The sequence below is a fragment of the Herpailurus yagouaroundi genome, unplaced genomic scaffold (genome assembly GCF_014898765.1).
Source record: "Herpailurus yagouaroundi ecotype Mexico unplaced genomic scaffold, PumYag 77, whole genome shotgun sequence".
Taxonomy (NCBI): Eukaryota; Metazoa; Chordata; class Mammalia; order Carnivora; family Felidae; genus Herpailurus; species Herpailurus yagouaroundi.
Genome location: NW_024412388.1, coordinates 26,915,347 through 26,933,232, shown reverse-complemented (window position 1 = coordinate 26,933,232; position 17,886 = coordinate 26,915,347). Strand labels below are relative to the sequence as shown.

The 17,886-nt window shown below is 36.5% G+C and overlaps 1 protein-coding gene, 2 long non-coding RNA genes and 1 pseudogene across 12 annotated transcripts in view; 1 reads left to right on the top strand and 3 right to left on the bottom strand.

Annotated features, from left to right (window-relative positions):
• ZMYM6 (zinc finger MYM-type containing 6) overlaps positions 1 to 17,886 on the top strand; it is a 97,567-nt gene that overhangs the window by 66,225 nt on the left and 13,456 nt on the right. For 8 of the 10 annotated variants that reach the window (XM_040468738.1, XM_040468784.1, XM_040468730.1 and 5 more), the window contains 10 exons: positions 1,962 to 2,130; positions 3,869 to 4,060; positions 6,850 to 7,000; positions 7,426 to 7,541; positions 8,857 to 9,132; positions 9,299 to 9,449; positions 10,028 to 10,200; positions 11,778 to 11,925; positions 13,367 to 13,507; positions 13,953 to 13,993. In XM_040468738.1, coding sequence (XP_040324672.1) covers positions 1,962 to 2,130; positions 3,869 to 4,060; positions 6,850 to 7,000; positions 7,426 to 7,541; positions 8,857 to 9,132; positions 9,299 to 9,449; positions 10,028 to 10,200; positions 11,778 to 11,925; positions 13,367 to 13,507; positions 13,953 to 13,993 — 1,558 coding nt within the window. Of the gene's footprint in view, positions 1 to 692; positions 785 to 1,961; positions 2,131 to 3,868; positions 4,061 to 6,849; positions 7,001 to 7,425; positions 7,542 to 8,856; positions 9,133 to 9,298; positions 9,450 to 10,027; positions 10,201 to 11,777; positions 11,926 to 13,366; positions 13,508 to 13,952; positions 13,994 to 17,886 lie in introns of all 10 variants that reach the window. The other 2 variants (XM_040468796.1, XM_040468789.1) reach the window with 2 other exon arrangements.
• On the bottom strand, positions 3,217 to 3,811 carry LOC121027221 (NADH dehydrogenase [ubiquinone] 1 alpha subcomplex subunit 5-like; annotated as a pseudogene).
• On the bottom strand, positions 11,995 to 13,410 carry LOC121026032 (uncharacterized). The gene is made up of 2 exons (XR_005788237.1): positions 13,350 to 13,410; positions 11,995 to 12,054 (listed from the first exon to the last, which is right to left on the bottom strand). It is a non-coding gene; the product is annotated as an uncharacterized LOC121026032 (long non-coding RNA).
• Positions 13,778 to 17,886, bottom strand: part of LOC121026023 (uncharacterized) — an 18,599-nt gene continuing 14,490 nt past the window's right edge. Inside the window, exon 4 of the long non-coding RNA XR_005788231.1 lies at positions 13,778 to 13,866. This is a non-coding gene — a long non-coding RNA (uncharacterized LOC121026023). The remainder of the gene's footprint in view (positions 13,867 to 17,886) is intronic.

Genomic DNA, 17,886 nt, shown 5'->3' with positions numbered 1-17,886 from the left:
GCCATTCTAATACCTTACTTAAACTCTTCTATAGCATTCTCGTGAAACTGATCTAGAAGGGTAAGTTTAGTTTTCTGTTTTTAGATACTCCGTTTCAACATATCAAATATCAAAATAAAGTGAATTAAATTTTAAAGAACACAGCACAAGTTATACATCTAAATGCATATTATTTTTTTTAAATAGTTACTCTTGTCAGAGATGTTCTACCACAGCGCTGCTCCTTCTCAAAAATTTTTTTGCTCTCTTGATTTGGCATTGCGTTCAGAGCCTATGAAACTTTCCTTTAGACCAAGATAGGTGACAAATCTATCTTTAAACCATGGGTTTGATTTTTACAAATTGTCAGAAGTTGCTTGATGCCTTATCAGTTGACTACCGTAGACGATTAAACTGAGTCATACTGTTAAACATGATACTTGACTATAACTTTGAAAAGTTGTTCTTAGAGTTATTGTAAATAAAGGATAAAGTAGAAGAATGTTGGAGCCATGTTTTTGGAAGATGTATGGTTTTTCTAAGATTAAAGTTAAGGTGTAAGATTCATTTGGATGCATAAGGTTTAGAATGCATTTATATTCATGTGCACAGATTTCCATTAAAAAGTCATTCACTTTGGTTTACATATATGTATATTATACCACTGGCAGATTCACATTATTAAATAACATTCTTTATTGCTTTGTTTTTAGTAGAAAAATCACTATTCAAAATTAATAACTTCATCCGTGTGTAAGCATATCCACTTGGTTTCCAAGATTCACTGTCCTATTTTTAAGGTTAGGTGAGTTTTAGAAAATTAAAGTACTTTGTTGTTATTGTTATTCGTAAATAGTTTACTGTGAAACAGTTTTGTATAATAAAGGCACAGGATGGGAGGCAGAAGAGTGGAATGATGAACCACTGAATGTGGAATCAGACTGCCTAGAATTTGTATTCTGGCTTCATTGCTTACCAGTTTGTGACTTTGACAAGTTATTTAACCTTTCCGATTTGGTCTCCTCATCTGTAAAATGGCAATTATAATAATACTTATCTCACAGAATTGTTGTGAAAATTAAGTTGGATAATTTGAGTAAAGAGAATGATGTCTGGTACATAGCAATTACTTAGTACACATTACTGTATATAATATTATTGCCATTATATTCTTCGTGGCTTATACTAGTGCTTCTGATTACTGACCATTTCCTTTAGTTTTTTTATACTTGTCAGAAAATGGCAATGCTCAGCCTTTGTTTTTACCGTTAGTGCGTATTGCATCAATGGGCTCTTACAAAATAACTTGAGGAATCTTACAGAATGACTCAGTTATTTGTGTTCTTTCTGTCTTATTCTTATTTCCATCTGTCCTCTGCTACCAAACCTTAATAGTTCTTTTGTCCTCTGTTTCTTTGATCTCTTCAGTTATAGTTCAGTTTTATATATCATGCTTATTTTTTATATTAATCTTCGGTAGTTCATCTGTTTCCCAAATCTTGCATTTAAATTAAAAAACAAACAAACATGTCATTCTTTGTCTCTGCTGTTCCTACTCTTAGCAGCTGCTGGCTAGTAAGAGGACAAGGGTTTTGTGGTCTGGACTTGAGGGATGGCCACTTCTTCCATTGGCTCCAGTGGATGAAACTTGGTTGGAGCTGGAAGCCTCACGGCTTTTGTCATGAACATCTGGCTGGATATATTTTAAATATAATTTTCCCTCAACACATCTATAAATTAGGTATCATAAACCCATTTTCTACATGAGGAAATTGAGAGAGTAATTACCTCACTCATTGTCACTCAGCTAACTAACAGAACTAATCATCAAGCCCAGGTTTTCAGATGTCTTATCCCTGGCCAGCCATTTTCTAGCATGCAATAGCTGCCCTTAGTAAACATAGTTATTTTAGCTCACAAAGAGGAAGAAATTACAATTATGAAGAACATATTTCATTTTGCCTTTTGTTATTTATTTTTAGAGACATTTTAAATCCAAAGGATGTGATCACGACCCGTTTTGAAAATTCTAGCAAAGATTTCTGCAGCCAATCATGCCTTTCTTCTTATGAGCTAAAGAAGAAGCCTGTTGTTACCATATATACTAACAGCATTTCAACCAAGTGCAGCATGTGTCAGAAGAATGCTGATGTAAGTTACATTGTACCTTTCCTGGGATTCTGCTCAGAGATCAGAGATTTTTTTTCATTTAATTATTTATTTACCATTCAATTTATAGCATTGTAGGGGAGAAATATATTGGGGAAAATTTTTTTCTCATTCTAAAAATTCTGAATTGAGTCAGGGATAGCAAAACACAAGGAATAGCAAAACACACACATATGCGTACAAACACAAAAGAGTACTGTCTTGAAGTTAAAAAATACCAACTTAGGTATTTAGAAATGATAGGGTCTAGGAAGAAAGGGTGAGGACACATTAAAAGTAATTTATGCCAACTGTTTCTTTCCTGCGATAGCATTTATCTTCAGTTTGATACCCAACTGCACTCATATTGGAAACTTAGTGGAAACCACCTAGTGATTCTACTTTGAAGTTACAACCCATGTGTGACTAAGATGTTCTGAATATAAGCCTATTCATAAGTCCGATAAACTTTAGGAACTCTTTATGTCTCTTCTTTTATATAAATTCTATCTCTATCTTGATGTACTTTGGTTGATCAAGAAAACAAAAGGCTAAGCAACAGAAAGCTAACTTCTTTAAATGAGACAAAAAAAATGTTTTTACAATTACCACTATAAATAAGAAGTCTTTCTTTCAAATACCAAATCAGTTTCCTCAGCTGTACAACTATAATTTGATGGTTTTTACTCTTAGTACTTCACTTCAGTGATTTATAAATTTATCTACACAATAATAATAATTAAGTACCTTTCCTATTTTTTTCAGGATAAAAAACATTAAATGATGTGTTGAAGACACTACTAAAAATACTTCACATTTCAGTTATGGCCTCTGCATTAAAAATCTGTAGGAATTTTTCCAATTAACTTTCAGATATTTGCACAACCTCTCTGTTAAAAAAACAAAACAAAAAAACCATCTTTGAAATAATTTACATGAATGCTTTACATATCAAATATGGATTCACCAATCCCTGTTACCACAGTCATCAGTTTTAACAACTCTATGTTCTGTATTAGTTTTCTTGTTTATAAGGCATCAATAATAAGGAAACATTTTTAATATTACAGAATATTAATTATATCAGTTTCCCATCAACACGCTAGTCATTTAATGATGATTATATTGGCCATTTCCATTGGTTGGCAGGAGGCTCTTCCATTAAAGGCTCCCATGGTTTCCACTCTAAAGTTTTCTTGCCAGACTTGGTTCATTTCAGCCTGAAGAATCACCTCTACTAGTTGGCCATCCTGCAGTTGGTCTTCTGATTTCTTAACATCTGGTTCCCCTTTAACCATACTCAACTTTTCATTTGTAATCTGTTCTGTGTACTTTCTATATGCTGCATTTTTAGGCATTTGCTCAAGAACATCAAGAATGTTTTTTTTTTTAATTTTTTTTGATGTTTATTTTTGACAGAGAGAGAAAGAGAGAGAGAGGGCATGCACGAGTGGGGGAGGGGCAGACAGAGAGAGGGAGCACAGAGCCCGACGCGGGGCCCGAACTCACGGACTGCGAGATCGTGACTTGAGCCCAAGTCGGATGCTCAACCCACTGAGCCACCCACGCACCCCAGGAACATCAAGAATCTTTGTGTACAATATTCCTAGCCTCTTGTGTGGACTCTGACAGCCAATCCCATAAGGCTGGTGGTCTTCTTCAGCAAACCTGCCGTGACCAGAGATCAGAGATTTTTAATTGGCTTTACTTATTTTGGATGTGTGTGTGTTTTATTTCCTAGATCCGATTTGAAGTTAAATATCAAAATGTGGTACATGGTCTTTGTAGTGATGCCTGTTTCTCAAAATTTCACTCCGCCAACAACCTCACCATGAACTGTTGTGAGAACTGTGGGGGCTACTGCTACAGCAGCTCTGGGCCTTGCCGGTCCCAGAAGGTGTTTAGTTCAACAAGCGTCACAGCATATAAGCAGGTATAAAGGCCCGTCCGTCACTCCTTCCAGGATGGCTGTGCAGGGATGAGGTTAAAATAAATGAGTGGGCTCTTCCCATCAATTGATTTTGGGGTGTGATTTCCCCTCCAGAAAAATGGGATAGGTCCTGGTGGTGTGTTGACTATAGTGAAATGATACACTAATGTACTTTCATGATTTTCTGTGAGTCAGAAATGTTTTATGATATATTGGTAAGTGGAGAAAGCTCCATATTATTTTAAATAAATTGTGGCCAACAGGCATAAGATGTTAAAAATCAGTAGATCTAAAGCATATCTTTCTCTTTTTCCTTTTAGGAAAAAACAATACGTATTTAAAAAAATTTTTTTAATGTTTATTTATTTTGAGAGAGAGAGAGCCAGGGAGGGGAAGAGAGATGGGGGGGGGGGGAGATAGAGAGGGGGGGGGGAGAGGGAGAGAGAGAGAGAGAGAGAGAGAGAGAGAGTCCTAAGCAGGCTCTGCACTGTCAGTGCATAGCTCCACGTGGAGCTTGATCATCCCATGAACCATGAGATCATGCCCTGAGCGGAAACCAAGAGTTGGACGCTCAACCAACCGAGCCACCCAGGCACCCCTAGAAAATATATTTTTTTAATGTGTTTTGGGATGAATTGTAATTATTTTGGCAACATGCCTTATTCGACTACTTTACCTAATTTTTATTTGTTGTAATGAATAATAGATTCATTTGGTTACTAAATAGATATCTATGTTAATTATTACTGAATGAAGTCTTTAAAAAGTTACTTTTCTAAAAAAGCATAAATGATAACTAAATTTTTTCAGTTAGCAAGTTTGATTTATTTTTAATTCCTCCAAGTAGTTGGTGTTGGACATTGATCTGTGAGAAGTATCCCTTTTCAAGGAGTTACCACTTTTGGCATTTTGGTTACTGTTTTCACAAGAATAAAACCCGTGTTTTTTTTATATATGTGATCCAAAAATCCGTTCTGTTTCTAATTTTGTTGCTGGTATTATACTCTGTCAACTGTATAAGTGATATTCCTCTTTCACCAGGATTATATAGTGAAACTTCACAATTTATATTTTCTTTTCTTTTTTGGCAAAGATTTTAATTTATTTATTAATTTAATAAATTTAATAAATTTATTTAATTTTTAAAGATTTACATCCAAATTAGCATATAGTGCAACAGTGATTTCAGGAGTAGATTCCTTAATGCCCCTTACCCATTTAGCCCATCCCCCTTCCCACAACCCCTCCAGTACCCTCTGTTTGTTCTCCATATTTAAGAGTCTCATGTCTTGTCCCCCTCCCTGTTTTTATATTATTTTGTTTCCCTTCCCTTATGTTCATCTGTTTTGTCTCTTAAAGTCTTCATGAGTGAAGTCATATGATATTTGTCTTTCTCTGACTGGCTAATTTCACTTAGCATAATACCCTCCGGTTCCAGCCACGTAGTTGCAAATGGCAAGATTTCATTCTTTTTGATTGCCGAGTAATACTCCATTGTGTTTATGTGTGTGTGTGTGTGTGTGTGTGTGTGTATACATACATATATATACATACATATGTATATATATACATACATACGTATGTATGTATATACATATATATACATACATACGTATGTATGTATGTATATATATCCATATATATATATGTATATATATATATATATCACATCTTCTTTATCCATTCATCCATTGATGGACATTTGGGCTCTTTCCATACTTTGGCTATTGTCGATAGTGCTGCTATAAACATTGGGGTGCATGTGTCCCTCAGAAACAGCACACCTGTATCCCGTGGATAAATGCCTAGTAGTGCAATTGCTGGGTCGTAGGGTAGTTCTATTTTTAGTTTTTTGAGGAACCTCCATCCTGTTTTCCAGAGTGGCTGCACCAGCTTGCAGTCCCAACAATTTGTATTTTCCTACTGTTTAATTCCCCATATAATTTCTTGTTGTGTTGACAATTTCTTGACTATGTTGTGTCAATGACAGTATAGTGTAATGGTTAGCCTGGATCTTTGGAGCGAGATGAAATGTTTAATCTCCCACTTTTCTGTTTATTTGTTAATTGAATTAAAATTAATTTAAACTTCTTGTTAATATAATTTTTAAAAGTATTTCAATATGTTGTTTGAAGGATTTCATGATACAGTATATATAAGTTAAATACAGAGTATTTAGTATAGGGCCTGGCTTCTGGTAAGCACTGAATAAGTAATAATATTGGTAATTTGTATAAATGGTAGCCATCGTAATTATTGTTTCTTAAAATATGAGTAAAGTTACAGACACATTTTAGTGTAAAACTCAGCTTAAAAAACAGGTAGTTCTGTAAGATCTCCTAATTTACATTAAGCATCATTTCTGTTTCCTCCTGCTAAAGAGTCTTACTGATTATGTAACCTTAAAGGTGGTAGACAGTCTTATAGATTGATGTCCAAGACTATTGAGGATGGCCCTTTGGTTCATGGATTACCTGGTCATCTTAGATTATTTTTAATGAGAAAAGTGTATAACAAATACCAAATTCATTACCTTTAATGTGTTTTGTTGTTAATGTATGTGAGTGTAGTTACTCATTTTCTTCAGTTTACATTTCATTATTGTCTGAAAGAACTTATTTTTCTCACATCCCAACTTCCAGAAAAATCTATAGTTAGAGTGGCCTCATAGTCCTCTGAGCTCAGATATTTCAATCAAAGGCAATCTTTATAGTTAGTTTTTCTTTTTTCTTTTCTTAAACAACGTGTGTGTTTGTGCTAGGTATCTAAATGTTATTTTATTTTGTTGATAGAATTCAGCCCAAACTCCTCCATACGCCTTGGGGAAATCATTGAGGCCTTCAGCAGAAATGATTGAGACTACCAACGACTCAGGAAAAACCGAACTTTTCTGCTCTATTAATTGCTTATCTGCTTATAGAGTTAAGACCGTTATTTCTTCAGGTAATGTTTACATCGGATAAATTTATAGATTTAGTAACTATTAAAGAACAATGTAGCTGCTTTTGTTTCATTTTGTTACAAATTGAATTTATCTGTGTGGTTAAATAAAGACCCAAAGTTTAGTTTCGAAGAACTGATTTTTAAGTGAAAATAGTTTTTCACTGGTTTGGTTGAGGCATTTATTTTGTAGTTCCATATGTGAAAAGAAAGAAATAAAAACCACACTTTTAAGTTCCAAGTTAGTTTTTGTGTAAGTGGAATTTAACTGAGATTAGTTACAGTTAGCTTTACAGATTATTGTAAGGTTGCTTGATTTTGGCTTTGTATATTACTGAATATTTTTTAATTCCCCTAATACCCTTTTGGATCATGTGTTCATCTATGTAGCTTATTCATTGGTTTTTTTTGTTGTTGTTGTTGCCAAGGTGTCCAGGTTTCATGTCATAGTTGTAAAACCTCAGCAATCCCTCAGTATCACCTAGCCATGTCCAATGGAACTATCTATAGCTTCTGCAGCTCCAGTTGTGTGGTGGCTTTCCAGGTATGATCTGAGGTAGTATTTTACCCCTAAGTGCTCTTAGGCATTGGGGAATGGCAATATGTGAACTGCTGAAGGTCCATATTTACAAAAGAGTAAATTCAAGTTAGAAAGAAAAAAATTCTGTTCAACTCTGGTCCCAGAAGTCATTTCTGCAAAATGTCTAAGCCAGGTAGACATTTGCTCTCTTCCTAAATTCAAGGTCCTTACCTAAACTGCCCTTCCCTCCTACTTTTGCCCTTGGCGCTATCCTTTTCAAAAGGATGGAAGCTAAGATAAGGTTCAGATAGGTGGCACGGTGATGTGCTCATGTGTCCCTCTCATCATGGGCCAGATACTTATTGACTCCTGGCATGGAATCATAAGCCTCCATTTTCTTGTCCCATTTGCTCCTCACTCTCTGAGAGATACACAGAGAAGGTAGAGTTTAGTGATCCCCTGGGGTGGCAAGGTGCCTGATGCAATGTCCCTGGCACCAGAAAGAAAGAGACTACTGGTGGTCACTGTACTCTTTTTTTTTTTTTTTTTAATGTTTATTTATTTTTATTTTTTTTATTTTTTTATTTTATTTTTTTTCAGCGTTTATTTATTTTTGGGACAGAGAGAGACAGAGCATGAACGGGGGAGGGGCAGAGAGAGAGGGAGACACAGAATCAGAAACAGGCTCCAGGCTCTGAGCCATCAGCCCAGAGCCTGACGCGGGGCTCGAACTCACGGACCGCGAGATCGTGACCTGGCTGAAGTCGGATGCTTAACCGACTGCGCCACCCAGGCGCCCCTAAATGTTTATTTATTTTTGACAGAGAGACAGAGCATGAGCGGGGTAGGGGTAGAGAGAGAGGGAGCCATAGAATCCAAGGCAGGCTCCAGGCTCTGAGCTGTCAGCACAGAGCCCGACGTGGGGCCCGAACTCACAGACTGCAAGATCATGACCTGAGCCGAAGTCGGACGCTCAACTGACTGAGCCACCCAGGCGCCCCTCCACTGTACTCATAATAGCCATCAGAGGCCGGGTGGTGATGGGAATGCAGATGGAGGGGTATTTTGGGGGAAAAGAAGGGGCCTGCTCTAGTTTATTAGAGCTCTATTAGAGGTGTTTGGAAAGCCTGAATTCAAGTTCTTAAACCTTTTTATGTTACATTTCTCAGTCCTTCTATTCTGGAAGTGTGCCATTTAAACTCTTTCTGTGAACTACTTTATAAAATGTTAAAAAATATTTATAAAATGTTACAGGTAGTAGTTTATTAAAATGAGAAAATGAAAATTACCAACTTGTTTCTCAGTTGCTAAAATCTTTGCCTTATTTGTGTTCGTTCAGAATGTATTTAACAAGCCAAAAGGAACAAACTCGTCAGCGGTGTCCCTGTCTCAGGGCCAAGTGGTTGTAAGCCCACCGGCTGGGTCATCAGTATCAGCTGGAGGAGGTAACACCTCTGCTGGTTCCCCTGCCTCCATCAGTGGTTCTCCTGCAGCCAGTTTCCGGCCTCTTGCGGCCCCATCCCAGCAAGTTGCTTTAACCCGGACACTTGTTAAACTCAAGTGTCAGCACTGTAACCATCTGTTTGCCACAAAACCAGAACTTCTGTTCTACAAGGTAAAGAGAAATTATGAAAGAGATTGAATTGTAAACATATCCATTAGAAGCATTTATCTTTTCATCTTTGACAGTCACTTCATTTGCTTTGAAATGAGAATGATTTCTTAAAGATAAAGCAACTGTTAATTAGGTCTTAATGACTTTTTTTTTTTAATCTCTGCAGGGTAGAATGTTTCTTTTTTGTGGCAAGACTTGTTCTGATGAATACAAAAAGAAAAATAAAGTTATGGCAATGTGTGATTACTGTAAACTGCAGAAAATTATAAAGGAGACTGTCCGATTCTCAGGGGTTGATAAGCCATTCTGTAGTGAAGGTAAAGAAAGCAAGCGGTTCAGCTTTATCCACAGAGCTTGTGGTTGGTACAAAGTAGTTCATGCTGAGTTGGGCTATTCTACAATTAATTTTCAAGTAATTTTGTTTTAGGTATAATTTCAGGTTTTTTTCTTTCTTGAGTTTATACTTAATTCATTTTATTTTTCATGCTTAATTCACTTTAAAGTCTTTTTAAATATTATAATAATCTCAAAGAAAAACTTGAAACAAATTTAAATATTGTGATTATGATTTGCCAAATTGTAGTGATTTTTAAAATTACAGTCATCTAAATAAATTGCTTAAAACTAAAAAAAAAAAACTTTTGAAAGGTAATTCGGTCAATGGTATTAGGTTAGAGTGTAAAAAAATCTCTTCATAAGTTTATCAGTGACTTGAGAGATCTTCCTGTTCTTGCACCCACTTGTAAAGAGGATACTTAAGCAATTACTGCTTCTTGGCTTAAGAAGCAAGCAAGAAACTAGCTTAGTTGGTGTCTGAGACTGTGGAAACTCACTTTACCTCCTTCGAGTTAATGTAAGTTTGATGTTTCTTCCTCTCATCCCTTCTGGTTCTCAGTTTGCAAATTCCTCTCTGCCCGTGACTTTGGAGAGCGCTGGGGGAATTACTGTAAGATGTGCAGTTACTGCTCACAGACATCCCCTAATTTGGTAGAAAATCGATTGGAAGGAAAGCTAGAAGAGTTCTGTTGTGAAGATTGCATGTCCAAATTTACAGTTTTGTTTTATCAGGTAAATGTAATACACCTTTTTGGTTTTCTGAAGTTAGTACAAATTATTTTCTTAAATACGTTCAGATCATGTGAAGTAAAATTTAGTGTTTAGAACTGGGTAAAATAAATTATGGGCTCCCAAAGCAAAATTCAGTTGAATATAAACATGAAATTTTGATGGTAAAGAGCATATGATATCTGGAGGCTTTGTTGTTTGAGGGTATATTCCTTTTATTTTTATCTTTTGCTTTCTCTTGAGGCACACGAACCTTATTTATCACTGAGTTCTTTCAAGTTGCCTTTAAGTTGCCTTTATAGTTGTGTTGCCTTTAAGTGGCTGTCTCATTCAGAAGGTTACTCTGATGAATTTGAAGTCAGACCTTGTTCTTGCTTCATAGGTCAAATGACTGTGACTGACCTCCTTACCCACTTATTTTTTATTTTTATTTTTATTTATTTTTTCAACGTTTATTTATTTTTGGGACAGAGAGAGACAGAGCATGAACGGGGGAGGGGCAGAGAGAGAGGGAGACACAGAATCGGAAACAGGCTCCAGGCTCCGAGCCATCAGCCCAGAGCCCGACACGGGGCTCGAACTCACGGACCGCGAGATCGTGACCTGAGCTGAAGTCGGACGCTTAACCGACTGCGCCACCCAGGCGCCCCTTTACCCACTTATTTTTTAAAAAATTATTTTTTTGGAAGGCTAACAATGAAAGCTACAATTAATTGAACCACTAATACAGGTCCAGTGCTTCATAAGTGTTATTGCATTTAATCCTCACTATAATCCTTAGAGGTAGGTGTGTTATTACCAGCTTAGAAATAAGGAAAAGGAGTAAGATCCAGGGAGGTTCAGTAGTGTATTCTTCAAGAAGCTGGTAGGTGATAGCTGGATAGCACCTATAACACACCAGTGAAATCATCTGTTTGTCTCCCTACCCGCTAAAATACAATATTTTTGTTTGGGAGGTATGTCTTTATCATAATTATGTGGCGCCTATCTCAGTGCTCAAGACAAAGCGTACCTAATTAAATAGTTGTTGAATGAATCAATGTCTTTACAACTCTAAAGTGCATATTCTTTCTACTACATGATGTCACTGCTTAACCTTTTAAAAATAGAGCCTATCTTTAGATTCCTTCATCAGTAATTTTGAAAATGGGAGATCAGTTTTTATATTCTGTAGATGGAGATATGTATGTAAAGCAAATAAATATATATTTTAATATTTATTTATTTATTTTGAGAGAGAGTGTGCACAAGAGCAGGGGTGGGGCAGGGGGAGAAGGAGAGAGACAATCCCAAGCAGGCTTTGCACTGTCAGCAAGGAGCCCAACTCAGGGCTCCATCTCATGAACCGTGAGATCATGATCTGAGCTGAAATCGAGTTGGACACTTTTCCAACTGAGCCACCCAGGCGCCCCAAGTATATGCATTTTTAACCAGAATATTTTAAGGTAGGAACCTTACATTTTGTAATTTCAGCTGATTTACATATCCTGTTTTCATAGTGCCTTCTGGTTTTATGATTAATGTTATCTTTTCATTATTTTATGGTTTTAAGCCTATCCTGTCTTATATTTTTTTCTCAGATGGCCAAGTGTGATGGCTGTAAACGACAGGGTAAGCTAAGTGAGTCCATAAAATGGCGAGGAAACATCAAACATTTCTGTAACTTATTTTGTGTCTTGGAGTTTTGTCATCGACAAATTATGAATGACCCTCTTTCACAAAATAAAGGTAAAAATTAAACTTGGCTAATGGGATCTTTATGTCAGTGCTAGGATATACTATTAGTACACACAGTTGTAAATATAATAGCATCAAAATTTTATTGAATTCAAATTGCCTGGATGTCCTTAAATTTTCCTGTAAGAATTAAAAAAAAATTTTTTTTTAATGCTTATTTATTTTTGAGAGACAGAGACAGAGCATGAGCAGGGGAGGGGCAGAGAGAGAGGGAGACACAGAATCCGAAGCAGGCTCCAGTCTCCGAGCTGTCAGCACTGAGCCTGATACAGGGCTCAAACCCACAAACCATGAGATTTTGACCTGAGCCGAAGTCGGATGCTTAAATGACTGAGCCACCCAGATGTCCCTCTTGTAAGAATTCTTAAAAATTGCCCTTCAGGGAAAATCAATCCTGATGCTTTTTGCTATCATAATCAAACACACCGAGGAATCAATAAATGTATTTTATAGGAAAATTAGATTTGATTGCTTTTGGTTGATGTTATCTGTACATAAATAATTTCCACTAAGGGGCATATGTTATTCAGTTAATAAACTAGAAAAAAATAGAAAATCAGGGCAAACAGAAGGAGAGAATAGAAGCATGTTAATACAGTTGCTATGACTGGTGTAAGATTTGATCAAGAGTTTGATTGTAGCCAAGGAAAAAAGAACCAACACATTAATTATATCAGAAAAAATAAAGTAGACCAGTTCTTCATAGGTGGCAAAAATTTTTTTGGCTAAGAATAATTTTGCAAGTAGGAAAGCTAATATGGTCAAAATATCCAGATGAATAGTTACATGTGTGGCATGTTCTTAAAGTAGCTCCCTGAAGTAGTACTTCTCTGAATTAGGGTAAAACCATTTGATATTATGCTGTCTGATCAAAGCCTGGAGTGCTGTTGAATTGACAGAATCCATGTGCTTTGTCCTTACAGTCTGGCCCTTGTCTACCTTTGCAATTTTATTGATCATCATCTTAATCACATATGCCATGTGCCAATCTTTTATGTCATCATCCATTCCCTAAGACCAGTCAGGTCAGTCAGTGGTAGAGTTTTTATTTTATAATATGTGTTGACAAACCAGCGGATGGGTAGCAAACTTACCAACTTCTTTATAAAAACTGTCATGTTAAATTTTTATTTGAAGCAAGCTTAGGTGGAGGAGTTTTAATATTCACTAATAGGAAGGCCAGTTAATTCTAAAGCTAATACCTATATTTTTAAATAGCATTTGAAGTTTATAATTTTAGAAAATCAGGCTGTTTTTAAGTCCTAATGAATGTTAATCTGACCAGAATCACTCTTTTTATAGAGTTACATTATACAGAGTTAGATATTTGCACTGTTTCTTGGAAACTTAGTTGTCGAACAGGGTTTTGTATGTGTGTGTGTGTGTGTAACCCTTTTGTTTATACTAGGTCTTACCTTTTTGTTTTAATCAGTAAATATTTATAAGGCGCAAACTACTTCAACGGAGCTCCCTTCTACAAGGAAAAATACAACACCAGTTATAACCAGTGTGGTGTCATTGGCAAAAATACCTCCTGCCCAGCCCACAGGGAACACTAATAGTGTTTTAAAAGGTATGACTTGATGTAAAGGCATTTAATTAGACTATAGAGTTAAATGTTTTGCCTAAGTAGCTCTTGTTAGTAATATTTACTTTTATATTTCTGTGAGGAAACATGCCCCTTTTTCTCAGAGGGAAGTGGGTAGCAGGCATATTGGCATGGGTAGGGAAGGAAGAGGCGTGTACAATTTATTATTATTCTTTTAAACCTAAGTGATTTTAATATAGTTGCCTTTATCACCGGAGATTCTACTGTAGTAGGATGAAATTGGGGCCCAAGAATCCTTACCTTTCTCAGGCATCCCAGGTGATATTGATGCCCAGTTTTCTTGGACCATTCTTTGAGAAATTCTGGAGTAGACTCTGGCCCACCTTAGTGAGAGGAAAATAACTTGTTGGTCTCAGTGTTTACATCTGTATATTTTGGGGATAATAATGTGTGTGTTCATTTATAACAGGTGCAGTTACTAAAGAGGCAACACAAAAAGTCATTGAAGATGTAAGTTTTATTGTTAATATTTTTCCTCATAATGCCACTTGGGTTTATTTTCATTTTGGATGTAGCATTCTAATATGTATCTGAATGCATTTCGCTTAGTCTTCAAAAAAAAGTAGAGTATTATGCACTGATTTTGTTTCGGAATCTTAAAGTTACATTAATAAGAATGCATTTCTGATTTATTTTGTTGTGTTCTGGCTCCTGAATTTCTTTCTTTCTTTTTTTAAAAAATTTTTTAAAATTTAAAAGTGAGAGAGAAAGAGCACGAGCAGGGGAGAGGGCAGAAGGAGAGAGGGAAAGAATGTTAAGGAGGCTCCACACTCAGTGCAGAGCCCAGTGCAGGGCTTGATCCCATGAGCCTGGGATCATGACCTGAGCCGAAATCAAGAGTGAGACGCTCAACAAACTGAGCCACCCGGGCTCCCTGGCTCCTTAATTTCTTTAAATTCTTGTTAATTCCATCTGGCTGCTTATTTTTCTCTTTTACTACATTCAAGTATTTTTCTTTTAGACTGGAAAGTCTCTTGAAAAAGTTCAGTGTAGTGTTATTTTATGCATCTTCAAATTATGTGAAGCTGAAAATAGTGCAAAGTAAAAATACATTTAAGTTCCCACTTTATGTTTCCAATTTGAAGTATTGTGAAACTTTTTAAAATTAAAAAAAATATTTTGAGGAAACACATAATTTCAAATCTGACTAGTTGAAAGGATTGCAAATTATGTCATTATTTTCCTATATCTTGTGTTAGCAGGAAACAAAATTCCCATCATCTTTTATCAATATCACATGAACCTAATATATTGGATCTTGGGTTAATGTTTTTGGTGACTGTTTTTGGTAGCTGTCTTAACATTTGCTTTTGGTATAGTTAAAGATATTTTTGTATGTCATATAGCAGTGTCATTCAAGTTCATTAAGTAGTGGTGCTAGTGCTAAAAAACTGTACCCCAAATTCAGTATCTTTGGAACAGAAGTTAGATGTGATAAAACTCTGTGAGAAAGGCCAGACCAGGATGTGATCCCCCATGCAGTTCATTTAGGAGAGTGCAGCCTGCAGAATATTGAGATAATGCTCAAAAAAACAAAAGCAGCATTAAAGAAGATACATCGTTTAGTTCACACACATACACTCTCACACACACACACACACACACACACACACACACACACACACACACACACAATCTTATAACCAGGCAAGAATAATGGAGTAAACGGAAAAAATCCTGGCAACGCAGCTGCAAGATCAGTGCTGCTGTAATGCCCCCCTAAGTTCAAGCCATTGCCTGTGCTAAGGCCTGAAGTAATTTTAATGATTTGAAAGGAGTTGAAAGTGAGACAAAAAAGTTCACTACAAGTCATGGCTGGCCTAATTTTAAAGCCTACCAAAGTTTTAAGAGTATAAAAATGAGCAGGCAAGCTATAGCTGCTAACCAAAGCTATCAAAACATTTCAGCTTTACCATAATCTAAAGAGGCTTTATCTTGGAAGACGGCAGCCTCACGCCTGATAAACAATCTGTGAAAGTGACAAAGAAGGTGAATTTGTGCAAGGTTGGTGAAGGGGATGCTGAAATTTCACTTGGGTGGTTCTCCAAGGAGTAATACAGGAAGACTTGCTAGAATTAGAAAAACAAAGGCAGCTGGAAGAGGGTCCCGGCACTTATTGGGCCTTCAGCACAACAGCCAGCAGCGAAGTAACTGGCATATGCTTTTGACCATATTCCAGCAACAATTGCTATTATTAAAGAAAGTGATCCAAATGTGGATTGCTGTTTCATGGTGGCAAGGTGAAAGATGGACAGTGTGTCTGCATATCAAGAAATCCCCAGAGGCAAAGAAAATGAGAGCAAAAACCAGCCACATCAGATTCATTCTTTAGTAGAAATCTTCCAGGGACTCAGACCAGCCTTCCCCATGATGTGGTGACATAGCTTGTCCTAATACCTTTTAACTCTCCCCTTACTTGTGTTGTTAGAAGATGATAATGATAACTTTTACTCAATTATTTTCAGGCAGGATACTGCAGTAGTTAATGCAATATCATTAAGTTACCTTTGTACTTATATTTGTATATTGTATATTATACATTAAGTTATATTTTAAAATTACGTGATTAATAAATTGCTATAACAGAATGAATAATTCTCTTCTTAAGCACATAACTGTATAATTAATAAGGGCATTAATAGACTAGGTTTTATACTAATGTTATTAGTATATATTATAAAAATATTCTATATTGGTTGCAAATTTATGTATCCTGAGAATGCATCCTTTTTCTTCTATATATGGGACAGTTAGTTTTGAATTATTCTGGGTTTTCAAGAATACATCCCTCATTTATTTATTTATTTTATTTTATTTAAAAAAAATTTTTTTTTTTAACGTTTATTTATTTTTTTGGGACAGAGAGAGACAGAGCATGAACGGGGGAGGGGCAGAGAGAGAGGGAGACACAGAATCAGAAACAGGCTCCAGGCTCTGAGCCATCAGCCCAGAGCCCGACACGGGGCTCGAACTCACGGACCGCGAGATCGTGACCTGGCTGAAGTCAGACGCTTAACCGACTGCGCCACCCAGGCGCCCCAACATCCCTCATTTAAATAGGACTGCCCTATGTATTTTTTCTCTATGTGGAGTACCTCTATAATTCACCAGTCATTTAAACTGTGTTATAGAATAGCTCTGATTAATGTTTTCGGTTTAGTCAATACAAAGTATATGTAGTACTCTTAAATTTAAAAAAAAAATGAAAGTTTTAGAATCTTTTCTTTGTTTCTCTCAGACTTTAGTTTGACTCTCCTTCAAGTTATTTAAATAGTCTTAAATTTTAGGGGAAGGTGAGATATAGAAAAGGACAAAGAAGAAAATCTGCACAAGTCAGGGCTCCTGTGTGGCTCAGTCAGTTGAGCGTCCAGCTCTTGATTTCGGCTCAGGTCATGATCTCATGAGTCATGGGTTGAGCCTTGCATCAGCCTCCATGCTGACAGTGTGGGCCTTGCTTGGGATTCTCTCTCTCTCTTTCCCTCTCACCCCATCCGTGCTGTCACACACTCTCTCAAGATAAACTTAAAAAAATGTGCACAAGTCAGCAGACTTCCTAGGTAGTAATGTTTTAGACTAAACTTGCCATATAGACTCTGTTGCAACTCCTCATCTCTGCTGTTGTGCAGAAGTAACCATAGACAATCCATAAATGAGTAAGTGGCTGCATTCCAATAAAATTTTATTTACAAAACCAGGTGGTAGGCTGGGCTTGGTCCACTCTAAACTCTGCTAACTCCTGCTCTACTGTATTCTCACCATTGAGAATTAACCATTGTTAGATTGGGCTTATTTGCTTAGTTTTAGTCTATCTTTTTTTTTCTTTTTCTTTTAAAACTTATGTTTTTTTTCCTAAATTGAAGTATAATTGACATACAGTATCCTATTAGTTTCAGGAGTACATCAGTACATCATAGTGATTTGATATTTTTATACATTGTAAAATGATTCCCGGGGCGCCTGGGTGGCTCAGTCGGTTAGGCGTCCGACTTCAGCCAGGTCACGATCTCGCGGTCCGTGAGTTCGAGCCCCGTGTCGGGCTCTGGGCTGATGGCTCGGAGCCTGGAGCCTGCTTCTGATTCTGTGTCTCCCTCTCTCTCTGCCCCTCCCCCGTTCATGCTCTGTCTCTCTCTGTCCCAAAAATAAATAAACGTTGAAAAAAAAATTTTATAAAAAAAAAAATGATTCCCACAGTAAGTTGTAGTTACCATCTGTCACCATACAAAGTTATTACATTTTTATTGATTTTGTTCCTTGTGTTGTACATTACATCCCAATGGTCTATTTTTCTTATAACTGGACGTTTGTACCTCCTAATCCCCTTCACCTGTTTTGCCTGTCCCACC